The sequence below is a fragment of the Piliocolobus tephrosceles genome, chromosome 5 (assembly GCF_002776525.5).
Source record: "Piliocolobus tephrosceles isolate RC106 chromosome 5, ASM277652v3, whole genome shotgun sequence".
In the NCBI taxonomy this organism is placed as follows: Eukaryota; Metazoa; Chordata; class Mammalia; order Primates; family Cercopithecidae; genus Piliocolobus; species Piliocolobus tephrosceles.
The window spans coordinates 43,308,734-43,325,646 of NC_045438.1; the positions used below are offsets into that span (position 1 = coordinate 43,308,734).

General features: G+C 42.4%; 1 protein-coding gene across 1 annotated transcript in view; it reads left to right on the plus strand.

The window, feature by feature from the left end:
- The first annotated feature begins 5,595 nt into the window (after positions 1-5,595).
- The window catches only part of UTRN (utrophin), a 580,797-nt gene continuing 569,479 nt past the window's right edge, over positions 5,596-16,913 (plus strand). The window contains exons 1-2 of the mRNA XM_023183788.2: positions 5,596-6,142; positions 12,063-12,233. Of these exons, the coding sequence (XP_023039556.2) occupies positions 12,155-12,233 (79 nt within the window). The 5' untranslated portion in view covers positions 5,596-6,142; positions 12,063-12,154. The remainder of the gene's footprint in view (positions 6,143-12,062; positions 12,234-16,913) is intronic.

Sequence of the window (16,913 nt, forward strand, 5' to 3'; positions counted from 1 at the left end):
TCAGTTGCAAGTGACAGAATTCCAATACACATGAACATTCAGGATGAAGGGTGTGATAGGGCACTACTGATGGGCATGTAGTGCATCCTCAACTTTCTCTGTATATTTTTAGCTGCCAGTGCAATGGTTTATTTTTCTCCTTCTATAGAAGTGGAACTCCAGCCAGTAGTAGGAGCCGGAGAGGGGAATGGAGGGATTATGTCTCAATTTTATGTCATTCCAGTTTACTAATTCCAAAGGAAAAAAGAAAAAGGTAACTTTCCCTTTCAGTGTTACCATGAAAACACCTAGCAAGGACTGTGATGGGCTTAACTTGAATCCCTGGTCCCTTCTTAGACTAATTACTGTGGCTGGGGAAGGGGCCCCATGATTGGAGCCTACCCCCAGGCTAAGTGATTGACAGTCCCACAAAATGATTGACAGCCGCATAAAATCTAATTGGAGCAGAAAAGGAAATCTCCAAAGGAAGGGATAATATTCCTTCAATAAGAGAAGAAAGATGCTGGGCACAGGCAAGACAACAGGTACCCTTTAGGATTCCTACTCAACTGCTAAGGCTCAGTTCAGTTGTCACTTCTTGGTACTGCCCATTCCTGTCCTTTCTATTGGGTTATGTGTCTCTCTCCTGGCTTATGTTACATTTTGGCTGTGCTGGTGTACCCTATTAATTTATAATTGTCTATCTATGTATTGGTCTTTCTGTGAGACAGTGAGCTCTCTGAAGATAAGCACTGTGGCCTATCCCATTTGCATATCCTGCTTTGCAGCAGATAATGGAAGTTCCAGGAATGTTTTCAATAAAGAATGAATGAAGACAATCACAAAATGGCAGCCAGTCCTCTTGAGTTAAGAGAAAGGGGAAAGGAACATAATAAAAGTAAAAAGTACCAGATTCGGTGTAAATGCTTTATGTTAACTAACTCATTTGATTCTCACAACACTTGCAGGAGGTATTATTCTTTCTACTTTACAGGTAGGAAGCTAAAGGTGAAGTTCCACAAACTTACATGGCTAATAACCTTCAATATCATAATGAGCACTTAGGTAACTTATATCTAGACCAGTTCGCTTTCAGCTACGCTTGCTTTCTTCCCCCGCCTCCTCCCCTCTTCTTCTGGTTAACAATGAATTCATGTAACATAGGAATCTTCTTTTCACTTCTTAATAATTTGGACATTTTCCCCCAATAGATGGTTTTATTTTATCTAAAGGTATTCCCTGATCTGCTTTGTGTCTTTCATTTGCTTCTTTGTAAAATCAGAGGGTTGATGGAAAGACTCTGTAAAATCTTTTTCAGCAACAACATTATAAAATTATACAAATTAAATTAAGCCAAGAAAAATTGACACGTAGGATAAACTCAGCGTAGACCGTGTTTTGTTCAGGTTTACCCCGAAGGTGGTGCTCTGGGTTTCCCACCCTCCACCCTCTCTGCATCTCTTCCTTCTCTTTTTGGGGCTTCCTTTATTCTCCCATTTAGATCAATCAGTTGCTCTTCTCTGCCCAACAACTTAGTGCTTTTATTTTGCCCTTCTTTGGATTCCACATTTCAGCTCCCATATTCTCAGTATTACTGTCCTCCTTGTCCTCTCATCATTAGACTTTCTCTTCAGAGCCTTATTTCCTCAGAACTGGGCCATGCTTCCTACCACCTGTGCAGGTTAAATTGCCAGCAATAGTCCTAGGGTGTTAACAGTTGTAGGTAACCTTCAGGGTGGTCTGAATAGAATGAAACACTTGAATTCAAAGAGATAAAGATAATCATGGGTATTTCACAATTATGATTGATCCACTATGGATTTCTTTTTTTTGGCAGGGTAATTTCTCGACCCCTCCAATCATCCAAAGTGGCCTATTTGAGGCCAGCCCCCCAGAGTACAGGGGCTCAAAGTGTGGCTCCTTGGCCATCCTGATCTAAACCTAAGGAGTTGCATGTTAAACCTGCAACTTCCTGGGCCCCACCAGACCTACTCAATCAGAATTTTTCTGGGGAATGGCGGTCAATCTGAATTTAAAATATATTCTCTGGGTAATTCATGAGTGCACTAATTTGTAAGGAACTCAGCCTTTGTGCTATTTATTTTCTAAAAGTTTCATGTGCTAGTAATTTTTGTTTCTTTAATTCTATTACAAAAATTTATTTATATGATAAAATTTTATCAACCTGCACAAATACTAGATGTTTGACTGAAGAATTTACCAATACTCAGCAAAAATCCAGTATCTATTATACACAAGCTCCAGATTTATACTTTTTTCACCTGAAAAATGTAAGAAAGGCTAAATTCTCTAACCTTTCCTCCTCTCTTAAATGCTTATATGTGGGACTTTAATCATAGTCAATACTAAAGGTAAAGCTAAGGGAGTGTCTTGATTTTTTTATACATTGTGTATTTTCCCATGTCTCTACTGTTTAAAGAGAAACCGCATTTATACAGTCTTGCACAAAGTTTAGTGGCAAATGTTTTCTTTTTCGCTATTATATTAGGATGCAGTTCCCTGTATATGAACAATATTTATGTGAATCATGTCTATATACACTATACACACATATACATATATCTTTATATATGAATCTATATATACACTACTCATATCATAATTTTCTCCTTTGTCACAGGCTTTCTCTCCTCCAGTGAACTAACTTTGTTTTCCTTAATTTTCACCGTTCTATAGTGACTGCAGGGCAATTCTGACTTTGGGTTAACAGTAGACCCAGGGCCACATTCCTATCATTCTTTCCAGATGTTCTACAGTGAGCTGATCTTTGGGATGAGCAGACAAAACCCCACTGGGCATCCTCCTTGCAGGCAGGCCCATTACCTCAGAGGCCTGTCTCCACCGTGCCTCACCTAGATTCTCTGGATATAAAGGAAGATCCCACTGTGCTGTATGGAAATAAAGCCCTCTGTGGTCAAGATCGCCCACCAAATGTGGTTTCCCTACCAAATAAAGAAAGTGTTGGGGGACAGGACCAGCACAGGACCAGCTTGACATCTGTTGATCGTTCCATCAATAAGAATTCCTCCCTCTCACCTTCCCTCCGTCCCTCCTTCCCTTCCTTCGTCTTCCTTTCCTCCCTCTCTCCTTTTATCTCCCTTTCTGCCTCCCTCCCTCCCAGCTAATTTTTGTATTTTTAGAGAGACAGAGTTTCTCCATGTTGGCCAGGCTGATCTCGAACTCCTGACCTCAGATGATCCACCTGCCTCGACCTCCCAAAGTGCTGGGATCACAGGCATGAGCCACTGCACCCAGTTAACAAGAATTTCTTTAGCCTCTTTTGCTCATTATCTACAAAGAGCATCAGTCTCTGCCTGGAGAGAAGGAAGGGCTAGAAACAGGGCACAGGTCCCCAGGTAAAACTGGCTGTAAGCCACCATGGCTGATATGCAGGGCAGGTCACTCCTGCACAGAAGGTGGCTGTTGGCCTCATGTTCCATCTCTTACAGGAGTTGAGGAAGCTGGACTAAACGTCTCCTCAGAGCTTACAATACCAGAAATCACAGGACCCTAAGCGTGTTTCTCAAAATTTTTGAGCTCAAATGATGTATTAAAGTACTTTGTAAATTGTGAAATGCGTCACAAATTTTAAGTGACAACATCCTCAAACACTACAATGTGCCCTTATTCTCTATTTTGAAGGAGAAAGTCTGAGTTTCATCAACTCAACCAGGATACAGTGAGTGAGAAGCAACTTTTGGTGTCTGCAAAATGATGAGTTAAAAAAACCTGGGGGCCTGGCGGCGGCTCATGCCTGTAATCCCAGCACTTTGGGAGGCCAAGGCGGGCGGTCACGAGGTCAGGAGATTGAGACCATCCTGGCTAACACGGCGAAATCCCGTCTCTACTGAAAATACAAAAAATTAGCCTGGCGTGGTGACGGGCGCCTGTAGTCCCAGCTACTAGAGAGGCTGAGGCAGGAGAATGGGGAGAACCTGGGAAGCGGAGCTTGCAGTGAGCGAGATCGCCCTACTGCACTGCAGCTTGGGCACCAGAGAGAGACTCTGTTAAAACATTAAAAACAAACAAACAAACAAACAAACAAACAAAAAACCCTCTATGTGACTATACTCAGCTAGCACCTGATCTGTTCTTTTCTTACGGCATTTATCTCCCGGATCTTGTATATACTTACTTCTTTACATGCCTTATCTCACCTACTACATTCCAAGTTCTTTAAGGGTAAGATCACTATCAGATTTATCTTTGCATTATCCATAGAACCAGCAGACCTGACAGCCATAAACTGATGCTTGTTAAATGAATGAATGAAGTCAATGAGTAAAATCATACCCATTTCAAGTTAATCCTTTGGATTTTATTTGGCTTATACGTAGAAAGTCATCAAAAGGAAGGAAGCAGTCCTATAAACCTTATAAGAACGAGTCTCTTTTGGGAATCTCCTACCTGCTCCCTCCCTGGAGCACTTAGGGATGGATGGGGGAACCTTTCACTAAAACAAAAGGCGAGTAAACTGTTTCTGAAAATTCCTTTAAGGCCCCTAGTGGTTTAATCTTTACTGCTGCGTAAATTTACTTAAATATTAAGCCAGCAATAAGCCGACGCTCGAGTATCAACCATGCTTTTCTCTGTTAATACGAACTAGGAACTCAGGTTGTTGTTTTCTTTCCCCTCCCACGTGTGCTGATCGTGTAAAACAATCACAGGAACACACGAGCAATGAAATGTGTAAATAAGAAAAATGCACACACATCACGAGCTCATTTCTTCCCAGATAGTTTTTGGTCAATCTCTCAAGCTTCCCCATGTGCGTTTGTGTGTGCATATTGGAAAACAAAAAAAATAAGGTCAGCACAAACAGTACTTGTAATACAAACTAATGTAAGAGAAAACTTCTTTTTTAATATTAAAAACGACACTAGAGAAATAATGTAAAATAAATGTGCGGTTGGAATTAGGGTTAAAAAAAATCAGCAACGTCAGCAAACTGAGATGGGGTGAGTTGGAAGGCAGACTGGAATTTATCTCTTAAAAAAAAATCGCCCCAACTAGAGACCTGTTTTGCCTAGGGGGACGTGACTCACATTTTCAGATAATCTGAATAAGGGGAATTGTGTCTGCTCGAGGCATCCATTCTGGCTTCGGTCTCCGGACTCCCGGCTCCCGGCACGCACGGTTTACACTGGAGCGCGCGCCCCAGGCCAGCCAAGCGCCGAGCCTGGCTGCTGCGGGCTGGGAGGGCGCGCAGGGCCGGCGCTGATTGACGGGGAGCGCGGTCAGGTGACTTGGGGCGCCAAGTTCCCGACACGGTGACCGCGGTCACTGCCGAGGCCCGGCCGACGCTGACCCTGGAGCGTAGTGGGGCTGATCTCCCGGAACAAAGTTGCTGGGCCGGCGGCGGCCGGGCGAGAGCGCCGAGGGGGAGCCGGAGCGCTGCAGAGGCGCGGGCCGGAGGGCTGGCGCTGATCTGCTCCCTTCTCCTCGGGAGAGCGGACCCCCGGCTGCCCGGGGGCAAGCCTGTTCCCGGGCAGTGGGGGCGGCAACGCGCGACCCAGCTGTCCTGCGCCCCACCCTCCCTCCTCCTGCTCCTGCGCTGGGCTCCAACAAAGGGGCAGGCCCGCAGCCGAGAGGAGGAGGAGGAGCCGGAGGAGCGAGGCGCTCTCGCGCACAAAGTTGTGGAGTCGTTTTTCCTCGGAGGAGGGAAGCGGGCAGCAGCAGCCGGCCGCGGGCTTTCTCCCGCCGAAGGGCGAGGAGGAGCCTCTGGCTCTAGAAGCCGATTGGGGGATCACGAGGAGCGGCGCCCCCCTTCTTTTGGGTCATTTCTGCAGACGGAAAACTCTGTAGCGTTTGGCAAACTTGGTGCCTGCGCGCCCGTTCCAGGTTTGCGCTTTGACTGTTTTGTTTTTGGCGGAACTACCAGGCAGGAAGATTGCACAAGTAAAGGGCGTTTTCAGTCGGGTGTCAATTTCTTTTTCTTTCTTTCTTTCTTTCTTTTTCTTTTCTTTTTTTCTTTAATTTCGGATCTTGTCTGCTTCTCCACGTTTGATTTTTTAAAAAAATACATCGCACCACCAAACTCACACTCGCACACACCCCCGCGATTACTCCGTCTCAAACTCCTAGAGGAACCCTTGGCCAGCTCGGGGTGCGGCCGGCAGGCGAGGCGGCCCGCGGGCACCAGGTAAGACCATGCATTATTGAAGCCTCGGGCTGGTAATGTGACTGCAGCCCCCGAGGGAATGGGGCGGGGACCGGGAGGAGGATGGCTTTCTGCGGTTCTTCCGCGTGGGATCGGCGTCCCGAGCTCCTTCCCAAGTCCCAGAGTCGAAGATGGGAGTAACTTTTGCTTGCCCTTTCCTCGGGGCCTCAGTTTAGCTTCCCGCGGTGCGAGAGAGAATGCCGGAGGCGTGGAGAGCTGGGGATCCGTACTAGTTGTGAACGGTTCAAACTTCTCTGACCGGCTCTGTACGGGAGCTCTGTACAGGAGGATTGGGGAGCCTCCCTGCTCCCCAGTCCTCCTCCCCGCCGGGGTGACATGGTCGCCCTCCGTGCATCGCGTGGTGCAGGGCGCTGGGCCAGTGATTTGCAAGAGGGGACGTGGCCTCTTAGGAGAGTCTGTCACAGACACCCGGGCCCGGGGAAGGCGGGGCCCCGGCGGTGTCCACAGGAGAGGTGGGCAGAGGGTGACTGTGTGGTCGGCGGCCAGCAAAGGGCTTCCCAGCTAGCCGCCCGGCGGGGAGCATGCTTGACCTCTGGGTGGTTGCTGCTCCCAAGGGTGGGACTCCGGAGAGTGTGGCGCGATCGCCAAGCTCCCTGCCAGCGGCCCTGGAGAGGCTGAGGGGACAGGAGGAGGGGGGCGCCCCATTGGTGTGTAGTCCGGCGCAGTCGCCGGCTGCCCTTTTCCGGACTCTGGGGATCTCTTGCTGCAACTGACAAGGTAATTCATGCCCCCTTTCGGCCCGGGGTCCGAGACTCTGGTTGCTCAAGGCCACTTAAAAACCAACAAAGCACCAACTGAAGGCTGTGCAACTTTTAGATCGCAGGTTGTTCAAAGGGATTTTTTTCTCCAAGCCTCAGATTACGAAAGGGACTCATTCCAGTGCGTTTTTCTAGGAGGAGGGAGAAAACGTTGGCCGACCTCCCAGAGAGCCATGGGACCAGCACTTTGTTTTACAATGAACTGCAGAGCCCGGGTTCTAACTCCACGGCCCCGCTCTCTGAGGTGTCCAGGACAGGGCCTCCTCTTTCCCAGCCTTCAGATCACCTGGATCACCAGGGCCTTGCGGGCCAGTTCCCCATGCCGCGGTTGGGAGGGTCAGTGCAGCGGTCGCGGGGGCCAGAGCGCACGGAGCGCTGGGGAGGCCGGATTCCCTAGGTCTGATCCGGCGCTCCCGGCCTCCCTACCGGGCGGCAGCGGCCGCATCCATTCCTTTGTAAATTGCGCCGGCCTCAGGAAGTCGATCTGGGTCCTCCCGGTTGGTTGGCGGTGGGCGTGGGAGACGCAGCCTGCAGAGAGCTCAGGGTTAGGGGAGAGCTGGAGGAATGCGAAGCTCGTGGGTACTTCTGCGGTGACGGCCAGGGTTGACGTGGAACCATTCCCCGCCCCTTTTATCAGCCTTTATGGGACCGATGAGACAACACTTTAACTCTCCTTTGGGTGTTTACCTAAAATTTATTGGCCTTGTAAACAGTATTAATCACAGTAGTATTAACCTTCCCTGGAGCGCTTTTTTTTTTGGTAAATGGTAGTTCTTGGCACTCACCGTTTTCTTTTACTGTGTTTCAAGCAGAGCAGCAAACTCTTGTCCGCTTGGCTTCCTTTTCTACTTTCTGGAGCATTCCTAGGTTTTGGTTCCTAGAGTAAATTAATGAATAGTGTTTGCATTTACACAGCATTTCCATCATAATGCACACTGTTGGATATATATGTGCTATATACGTAAAATACAGTACAAAATAAAAATATATACATATATTCATTGTGTAATTCCTTACTCTTAAAAAATTAAAACATTAGTTTTGTCTTTAAGACCATCACCTTATATTTATTTTTTAAACACCTTATGTTTATTTCATACACTCTTGCCTTGTGGTCCATATGACAACCGGAAGCATTCTGAAGGGAGAGTTAGTGAATATCGATTTGACTGGATCGGTTTCAGTAAGAACATCTGGCTGAACTTTACAGAATATCATTTTGAGGGAAGGGAAATCTAGGGCAGAGGTAACAATAAATTGCATTTATGTAGGGCTTAAAGCTTCTAAAGCAACATCTCATTCATTGATTCTCAGTTTCTCACCTACCCTTCAGTGAAGGTGGTGTTGCCTCCATTTTATAGGCGTGGAAGAGGGAGAGTCACACTGGGATACATTGTTCGTGGTGAAACTTTGATTCTGTCGCCTGAAAACCAAAGATGCCGCATATGGCAATTAGAAGGAGTCATCCTCTGCCTTAAGTTTACTCAAATTCCTCTGGCCATTAATGGCAACAAGTAACCTCAGTGGCTATCAGTATTTAAATAGCCTTCTGTTATTCTTCTTTCTCCCCATTTTCCCCAGTACTCTGATCACCTTTTCTGCTGTATCTTTGGCAACCTGTAAGGGCTTTTCATTATCAAGAAGAGAAAATTTGAAAAATCACCTTGAGGAGAGTGTCAAGTGAAACATTATAGTGAAGAAATATTACTGATAATGTGCAAATGGAATATAGTAGTGTGTAAACAGTTTACTTTTCTCTTTTGTGGGTGAATAAAGGCTTTGGGAAGCATAGAAGTGGAGATCTTGGCTAAGACCAATTGTGAAGAAAAGCATTAAACTTACCACTCCAAAGTGATACACTGTAGATCTTTCCAGGAAAGAGAATTTTTCCTTGGGCAAACTTAATTTTCCATAATAAGCTTTTAGAGACATTCTTCTGAACAAAGTTTTTGGTTCTTGAATATAATAAAATACACTTAAGAATTTAGCAAATCCTTTATAGTTATGTAGTTGAATGAAAGAACGTAATCACATAATAATCCATAAATGTTTAGCAATAGTAGAGCCTATAAAAAATGAAAAAAGTTTCTTAGACTCTCATAAAATCTGTCAGATTGATGATCCAATCCTTTATATCCAATTCTCTCTCTCTTTTTTTTGAGATGGAGTCTCACGCACTGGGTCGTCAAGGCTGGAGTACAGTGGCAGTGATCTTGGCTCACTGCAACCTCCACCTCCTGAATTCAACCAATTTCCCTGCCTCAGCCTCCTGAGTAGCTGGGATTGCAGGTGTTTGCCACCATGCCTAGCTAATTTTTATATTTTTAGTAGAGACAGCGTTTCGCCATGTTAGCCAGACTGGTCTCAAACTCCTGATCTCAAGTGTTACACGGGTTCGTCTTCAACTCTGGACCTCAAGTGATCTTTCTGCCTCAGTCTTCTAAAGAGCTGGGATTACAGGCATGAGCCACCATGCTGAGCCCAACTCTCTTTTTGTCATCTCTGCTTATGTAACTCAGAGGCACCTCAAGCTCTGCAAGTCCAAACCACATTGATGATTCCTTTCTCCCAGCCCACTATCCTCAGTGTTCTCCAGCTCAATGACTCACACTTCACCTAATTGCCGAAGCCAAAACCGGGGAGTCATTTTGCACATTTTGCACATTGGATATGAATCTCTCATATCCAATCAGTTCCCAAATCCTATTGACTTTCTTTGATATCTAAATTCCCACATATTCACCCATTTCTTTCCATCTATTCTTGTTTAGACCACAATTGTTTCCTGCCTATAATATTACAATAGAAAGAATAGCACAATAAACACCCAGACGTCCTTTTTATTTTATTCTTTTAAATTTTTATTTACATGCAGTAGAGACAAGGTCTCACCATGTTGCCTAGGCTGGTCTCAAACTTCTGGGCTCAAGTAATCCTCTTGCTTCAGCTCCCCAAATTACTGTGATTACAGGTGTGAGCTACCTCGCCTAGCCCCAGATGCCCTTAAACTCGTTTTCCCACTTACTTTATTTATTTATTTTTTTTTGAGATGGAATTTCGCTCTTGTCACCCAGGCTGGAGAGTAATAGCGCAATTTTGGCTCACTATAACCTCCGCCTCCTGGATTCAAGTGATTCTCCTGCCTCAGCCTCCCAAGTAGCTGGGATTACAGGCACCCGCCACCACACCCAGCTAATTTTTGTATTTTGTTTTTAGTGGAGACGAGGTTTCACCATGTTGGCCAGGCTGGTCTCGAACTCCTGAAGTCAGGTGATCCACCTGCCTTGGCCTCCCAAAGTGCTGGGATTAGAGGCGTGAGCCACCGTGCCCGGCCTAGTTTTCCCACTTATTTTACAATATTTGCTGCATCTTTCTGCCTGTCTGTGTGTATATGCATATATACATCTACATACATATATCAAACTAAATATATATGTATCAATATAGACAGATATATGCTATTCTGTTTGAACTTAACTTAAAGATGCCATCACACTTCATTGCTAAATGTTTCACCATGTCTCTTACAAAGACATTCTCCTGCTACAGTATCATTAACTAATGTTAAAGAAATTTAACATTGATACAATAATATTGTCTATTACATAGTCCAAATTCATCATTTGAGATTTTTCAAATGATCCTCAAAATGTTTTATGTTAAAATTCTGAATTCAATCAAAGATTACATTTGGTTGTCATGTCTGTTTAGTCTCCTTTAATTCACAAAGTTCCCCCTCTCCCAGGTAATTTTGGTTTTCAAGACACTGACAGTTTTGAAGAGACCAGGCCATTTGTTTTGAAAACTAGCCACAGTCTAGATTTGTCTGCTTATGAGAAGATTTATGTTCAACATCTTGGCAAGGATATTGTGTAGATGATGTGGTAATTTTCCATTGAATTGCATGATGCCCCATGACTGGTTATGTTAATTTTGATTACTTGATTAAGGTTAGGAATTTTTCCCCAACATATTACTATGAAAACATTCTCAGACATACAGAAGAGTTGCAAGACATTTTCATTCAATATTCATATACCCATGGCCTAGGTTCCTTAATTAGCATTTTGCTATATTCTGCCATAGTCTTCACTGGTTCCCCACATATTACTGTGGTCTGCCTACAAGCCATGATTTTTCTTTTTTTTCTTTTCTTTTTTTTTGAGACGGAGTCTCACTCTTGTTGCCCAGGGTGGAGTGCAGTGGCATGATCTCAGCTCACTGCAACTTCCACCTCTCAGGTTCAAGCAGTTCTCCTGAATTAGCCTCCTGAGTAGCTGGGATTACAGGTGCACACCACCATGCCTGGCTAAGTTTTTTTGGTATTTTTAGTAAAGACGGAGTTTCACCATGCTGGCCAGGCTGGTCTCGAACTCCTGACCTCGTGATCCACCCGCCTCAGTCTCCCAAAGTGCTGGGATTACAGGCGTGAGCCACCGCGCCCGGCCCTTGATGATCTTCTAAAAAGGCCAATTTGACAATGTTGGTTCCCTCTTTCAAACCATCTACTGGCTCCCCATTGCTCTTCAGATAAAGACACAAACCCTTAACCTGTTCTCCATGGTCCTGTCCCTGGTCCTGCCCAGCTTCCTCACCTGGTTCAACAGGTACACTTGTCTCTTGGCTGTCGTCCTTCCAGAAACACTGGCTTGTGCTCCACTCTTTGCTCCATGATTCTTTCTGCCACTTTGCATGGGAAGCTCTTACCTTTTCTCTTTGTGTTTCCCTTTTTGGCTAATTAAATTCTTGTCATCTTTAAAGGCTTGGCTCAAATGTCTCTTCAAGAAAGCCTTCTCTAATTGCCCAGGACAGGTCAGATTCCTCTGCTGTATGCTCTTAGTACTTAGTAGAATATGCTTCCCCTATGCTTCTCCTTTGTATGATTTGTAGTCTATCAGTATTGTAATGAAAAAATTCAGTGTATAATTAATTGCTTAGTGTGTGTAAGCTCCATAATGGCAGAGGTTATGTCTCTTGTTGATAGTCATAACCCCATTCCCTGGCTCAGTGCTTTACACGTGATAGGCACTCAATGTTTGGTGAATGAATAGTTACAATACATAACTGTATATAAAAGATATAAATATGTTTTTTCAAGTCAGTACTTTCCCTTTTCCTTTTAGGTATTGATATCAAGCTGAACCATCGTAGGAAGTTGAAAGTCTTAGAAAGAGGACTTGGTAAAGTTTTTGGATTATCTTGAAACTCAGGCAAGATGGCCAAGTATGGAGAACATGAAGCCAGTGCTGACAATGGGCAGAACGAATTCAGTGATATCATTAAGTCCAGATCTGGTAGGTAAAGGAAGCTCAAGACAGTTATGGGTTTTTATGTATTTAGAAAACCTATATTTCTTGTATTGATTTGCATTGTTCTTGCAAGCACTTCTTGGAGGTGAAGTTCTTTTGAGAAACTGAATTCTGACAAATGACTATAATTTTGTAAACGGTATATGTAAAAGGTATAATATCTCTGAGTGTCCTATCCTTTCTTAACAGAATTTTGTTTCACTGTATGTCAACTGGCATTGCTTAGTGAAACTGCTGCTTGTAGCTAAAGGTTGTTCATTTGGAAGACTACTCCATTAAAACAAAATTTAACTGAACATTCTTCTTTCTATTTTTTGGAAAATGAAGGGATTATATGCTTAATGTAGGAAGTGCCACAGTTTCTGGCAGGAAGGATCCTTTCACAGTTTGATTTCATTACCATATATCCTCACCCCCATCCCTGTTGGTAGCCATTGATAGGCCAACAGGTGTCCTACCTTGAAACATCTTATGAGCCTTCTCAAGGTAAAATTTTCACCTAGGTAATCTAATAAACCAGACTCAGATTCATGGTTTTCACGTGAACAGTTAAATTGGGGTCCTCAGGATACCATCCCCTCCTCCAATCTTTTTATATAACTGAGTGCTTTTTGACTCTGGCTGTACAGATGAATCAACTGGGGAGTTTTAAAAATCGCAGATGCATTGGCTCCATTCCAGACCCATTGAAGAAAAATTTCTGTATTTTTAAAAAGCTTCAAATATGATTCTGAGACAAACTCAAGGGGGAGATATTTTTGAACAGGCAGAACACTTCTCAGCTTTGAAAATTACACAGAACTCCACCCTGAGTGTGAACACTATACTTAAGTAACTTTGAAAAGTTACTTTGAGGTATAAAATTACATCCAGTGTCACTTTAAAGACAAAAAAGGAACGCAAAGCCTGTATTTGCTGTGTGAACCATCTTTATGTTATGTTAGGAGCTTACTTCTTATTATGTGAAACTGTAGAAATACACAGTGAAAAGAAGATCTAAATTAACTATCTTAGAATACACATTTTCCTCCATGATACCTGTGTTGATTGATTGATAAAGATTTTAGTTATTATAGATTTGGCTGTAAATATGTAGCAACTATTGAATAGCTTGATGGGTCTTTTGAAGGTATAGCTTAATATCTTGTTTTAAAATATGCTTTGAGGATGTTCTCTTCCTGTAAAGTTCTTTTTGTTTTAAACGTTTTAGTGGTATAAAAATGTAAGGGATTATTAATATCTTCTTAGGAGTACAGAATACATATTCAGACATATGTAAATATAACAGAGGAAAATGGAAGAGAGATGATTTAATGTCTCCATACTTGCTATTTTCCATCATTTGTGAGGAAGTATATTCCTAAATAGTTTTTTGAGTCAACCTTCATTCTAGTAAGACCTTTGATATTTATAACTTGTACTTTATCCATGTCCATAAAAGAGTAATTATCTAATTTCAGAAATACTCTGCATGTATATTGAACATATAAACTCCCAAACTGTTTAAATTTAAAATTATATTTTAAAAAGACTGACAAACCTCAAATATTGCTGGAGAACAGTTTGGCTAAAATGATAACATGTTTTTAACACGTGCATACCAATTAACTGAGTAATTCTATTTCTAGAGTTTTTCCCTAGGCAATACATAAAAAGGTATACTCAAGAAATTGATCACAGTATCATTTATAATAGAAAACATTGTAAACACCATGAAAATCTAATATTAGGAACTGGTTAGATCGTTATTTCCCAAAGTATTTTGAAAAGATCAAAAGTTCTAGGATTGTAAATGTGTAATTCACAAAAGGATGTTATAGTCAAATAGCTTTGGGAAATAGTTGTTTAAACCTATTCTGTTTCTTTGCTCTAGCACATCTGAACAGATCATACATGATCCCAGTAGAGCTCACTAAATTAGGTTATATCCATAAAATAGAAGATTAAGCATTCATAAAAAGTGATACAGTTGTGTGTGTTTGTGCATGTGTGTGTGTATGAACATAGAAATGTGTTCTTGATATAGTAAGTAAACAAGTATGTATTATATGAAGTTGTTTTTGTGAAAAATATTTTTTAAAAAATTAGTGAAGTATACAATAAATGTTAATAGTAGTCATCTTGGTGTTTGAGATTATTACTATTTTTTCTGATGATTTATATTTTCTAAAGTTCTTCAATGAACCCACATTACTAAGTTCTTGTATTTTTAAAGATTATCAAATTGCTTAGGATGTTTAGATGCCAAGGTTATGACTATTACTTTTTTTGTGGTGGCGTCTACCTCAAAACACATTGAAAATATGTTGTTACATAGCTCAGATATGAATCACATTCTTTTGGCTGAATTATGTTGCAAAAGCCAGTAGATAAATTTGGATTTGAATGAGCCCATTAGCCCCAATCTGGCTTCCTCTCAGGGACTTTTTTTGATTCTTTTAATGCAGATGCTTAGTATAAAGAGGTAGTATTTCATGGTACTCCAAAATTTATGTATTTTAAGGGATTTTTAGTTTAGATTAAGTCATAGGAATTGTCTACATATAATATATATATTTTAAAGATCCTCTGTGTACATACTGTATGCCAAATTTGTTGCTTTTCCATTTTTTAAAAGGGAACCCTTTCCTGTAGGAAAATTTTGATCCTCATCTGCTCTTCCAGGTTTCTTTTTTGGGGGGAAATTGGATGAGAGTGGGGAGATGGAGAATGTGATTTCCGCTGTCCAGATCCTTGAGTTTGGACAATCCAAAAGCCTGGCATAATAAAATTGTCATAATACAAATATATATGCGTTTTATGTTAAATTATTGATTTTTTTTATTGCCCTCACTTAGTATTACTTTGTTTCATGCCATTTGTGAATATTATAATTTTTTTAATTTTATAATTTTAAAGCCATTCCCACCATCTAAACGACTAGGAAGTTATCAAGGGTAGGTAATGAAGTAGTTTCAAAATAGAAAGCCATGTATTTATTTATGGTTGTAGTATACTTGCCTTGGGTTTGGGTGAGTTTTAGAAAGGAACTGGAAAGAATTTGATCTATAATGATCAATGATTTCGTGTTGGGTAAAAGTGGACTTGCCTTTCTCTAACTTAAAGGCACATATGCCAAGTTCATCATCAAGGACTATATTATTAACAGCCTTAATTAGTAGGCTTCAGAAAGCTCAACAAGTTAGTAAATATTTTGAAACAATAGGCCAAGAGTAAGAATTTTTAAAAAGTGAAATTTATTACCTCTAGAGTATGTGATGCAGAAAGTTCTGCTTGGAACATATTAAACATGAAATAATAAAATGGTTTGGGATGCATATGCAATTGAAGAATATCCTCACTGCTATTTCATTCAATAATTAACATACATTAAACCTAGTAACATAGAATAAGTCATCCTTTTCTGTTGCTGTCAGTGTTGTTGTGGTTTTAGTCCAGAGCACCATAGAAAGAGTAGACCTCAGGGCTAAGGACAGTGTGTCAGCTGGCTCCATGTGGAGTTCTTGACAGTTTGGGATTATAGACCCTCAGTTGGGAAAGAACTATTTGATGAATGAAATAGTTGGGCAAGCTTCACATTTTTGGATAATTCAATGTGTACTTTAAGAGACCTTGGGCTGGAAACCTGCGTGTACTAATTTTATCATTTCTTCCTTTGCATTTTCTCTTCTTATCTAATCCTAGAGTCTAATTGTTGAGGGAAACTTAGAGGCCCTATAACCCAGCCATGCCTGTGATGTGCTCACCTAGTCTCTGTTTGCACACCTCCAATGATGGCGTCTCACTGGTGATGATGATGATGATGACGATTCTAGCAACTTATACTTATTGAACACATTCTGTGTGCAGATGTGGTGCTAACAGTTCAATCCTCACAACCACCATTTTACAGATGATAAATGTGAGCCATACTGAAGTGATTTGTGGCACTGGCCTTCTTTCCATTTCTCCAAAGGCCCAGTGTGTCTGCCCCAGGGCCTTTGCACATCTCTCTTCTTCCATCTTTGCCTGGCTGGTTCCTTCTTGTCATTTAGATGTAGGCCTAATGTCACCTCTTCTGAGATCTTCCTTGCTGACTTTAGAAAGTAGCTCTCACAGTCACTCTTGACTGCATCACTGTATTTGTGTGCCCTGTGTTGTTCTTACCACTCTCTGGCACCTTTTCTTGTACTATGTGTTCATTAATAGACTTCCCACTAGAACAGGGGTCCCCAACCCCCAGGGCCTGGACTGGTACCAGTCCGTTGCCTGTTAGGAACCAGGTGGCACAGCAGGAGGTGAGTGGTGGCTGAGCAAGCACTACTGCCTGAGCTCTGCCTCCTGTCAGGTCAGCGGCAGCATTAGATTCTCATAGGAGCGAGACCCTGTGGTGAACTGCACATGCGAGGGATCTAGGTTGCATGCTCCTTATGAGAATCAAATGCCTGATGATCTGAGGTGGAATAGTTTCATCCCAAAACCATTCCCCTCATCCCTTGGAAAAATTGTCTTCCATGAAACTGGTCCCTGGTGCCAAAAAGGTTGGGGACTGCTGCACTATAATTAACTCCCCGAGAGCAGGGACCAATACTTCCCTGGTACTGAGCCAAATGCCTAGCTCATAATAGGTGAGCAATAAATGTTTCTTCAATGATAAAGGCTATGGAGTCTGGAAGTGGCAGAGCT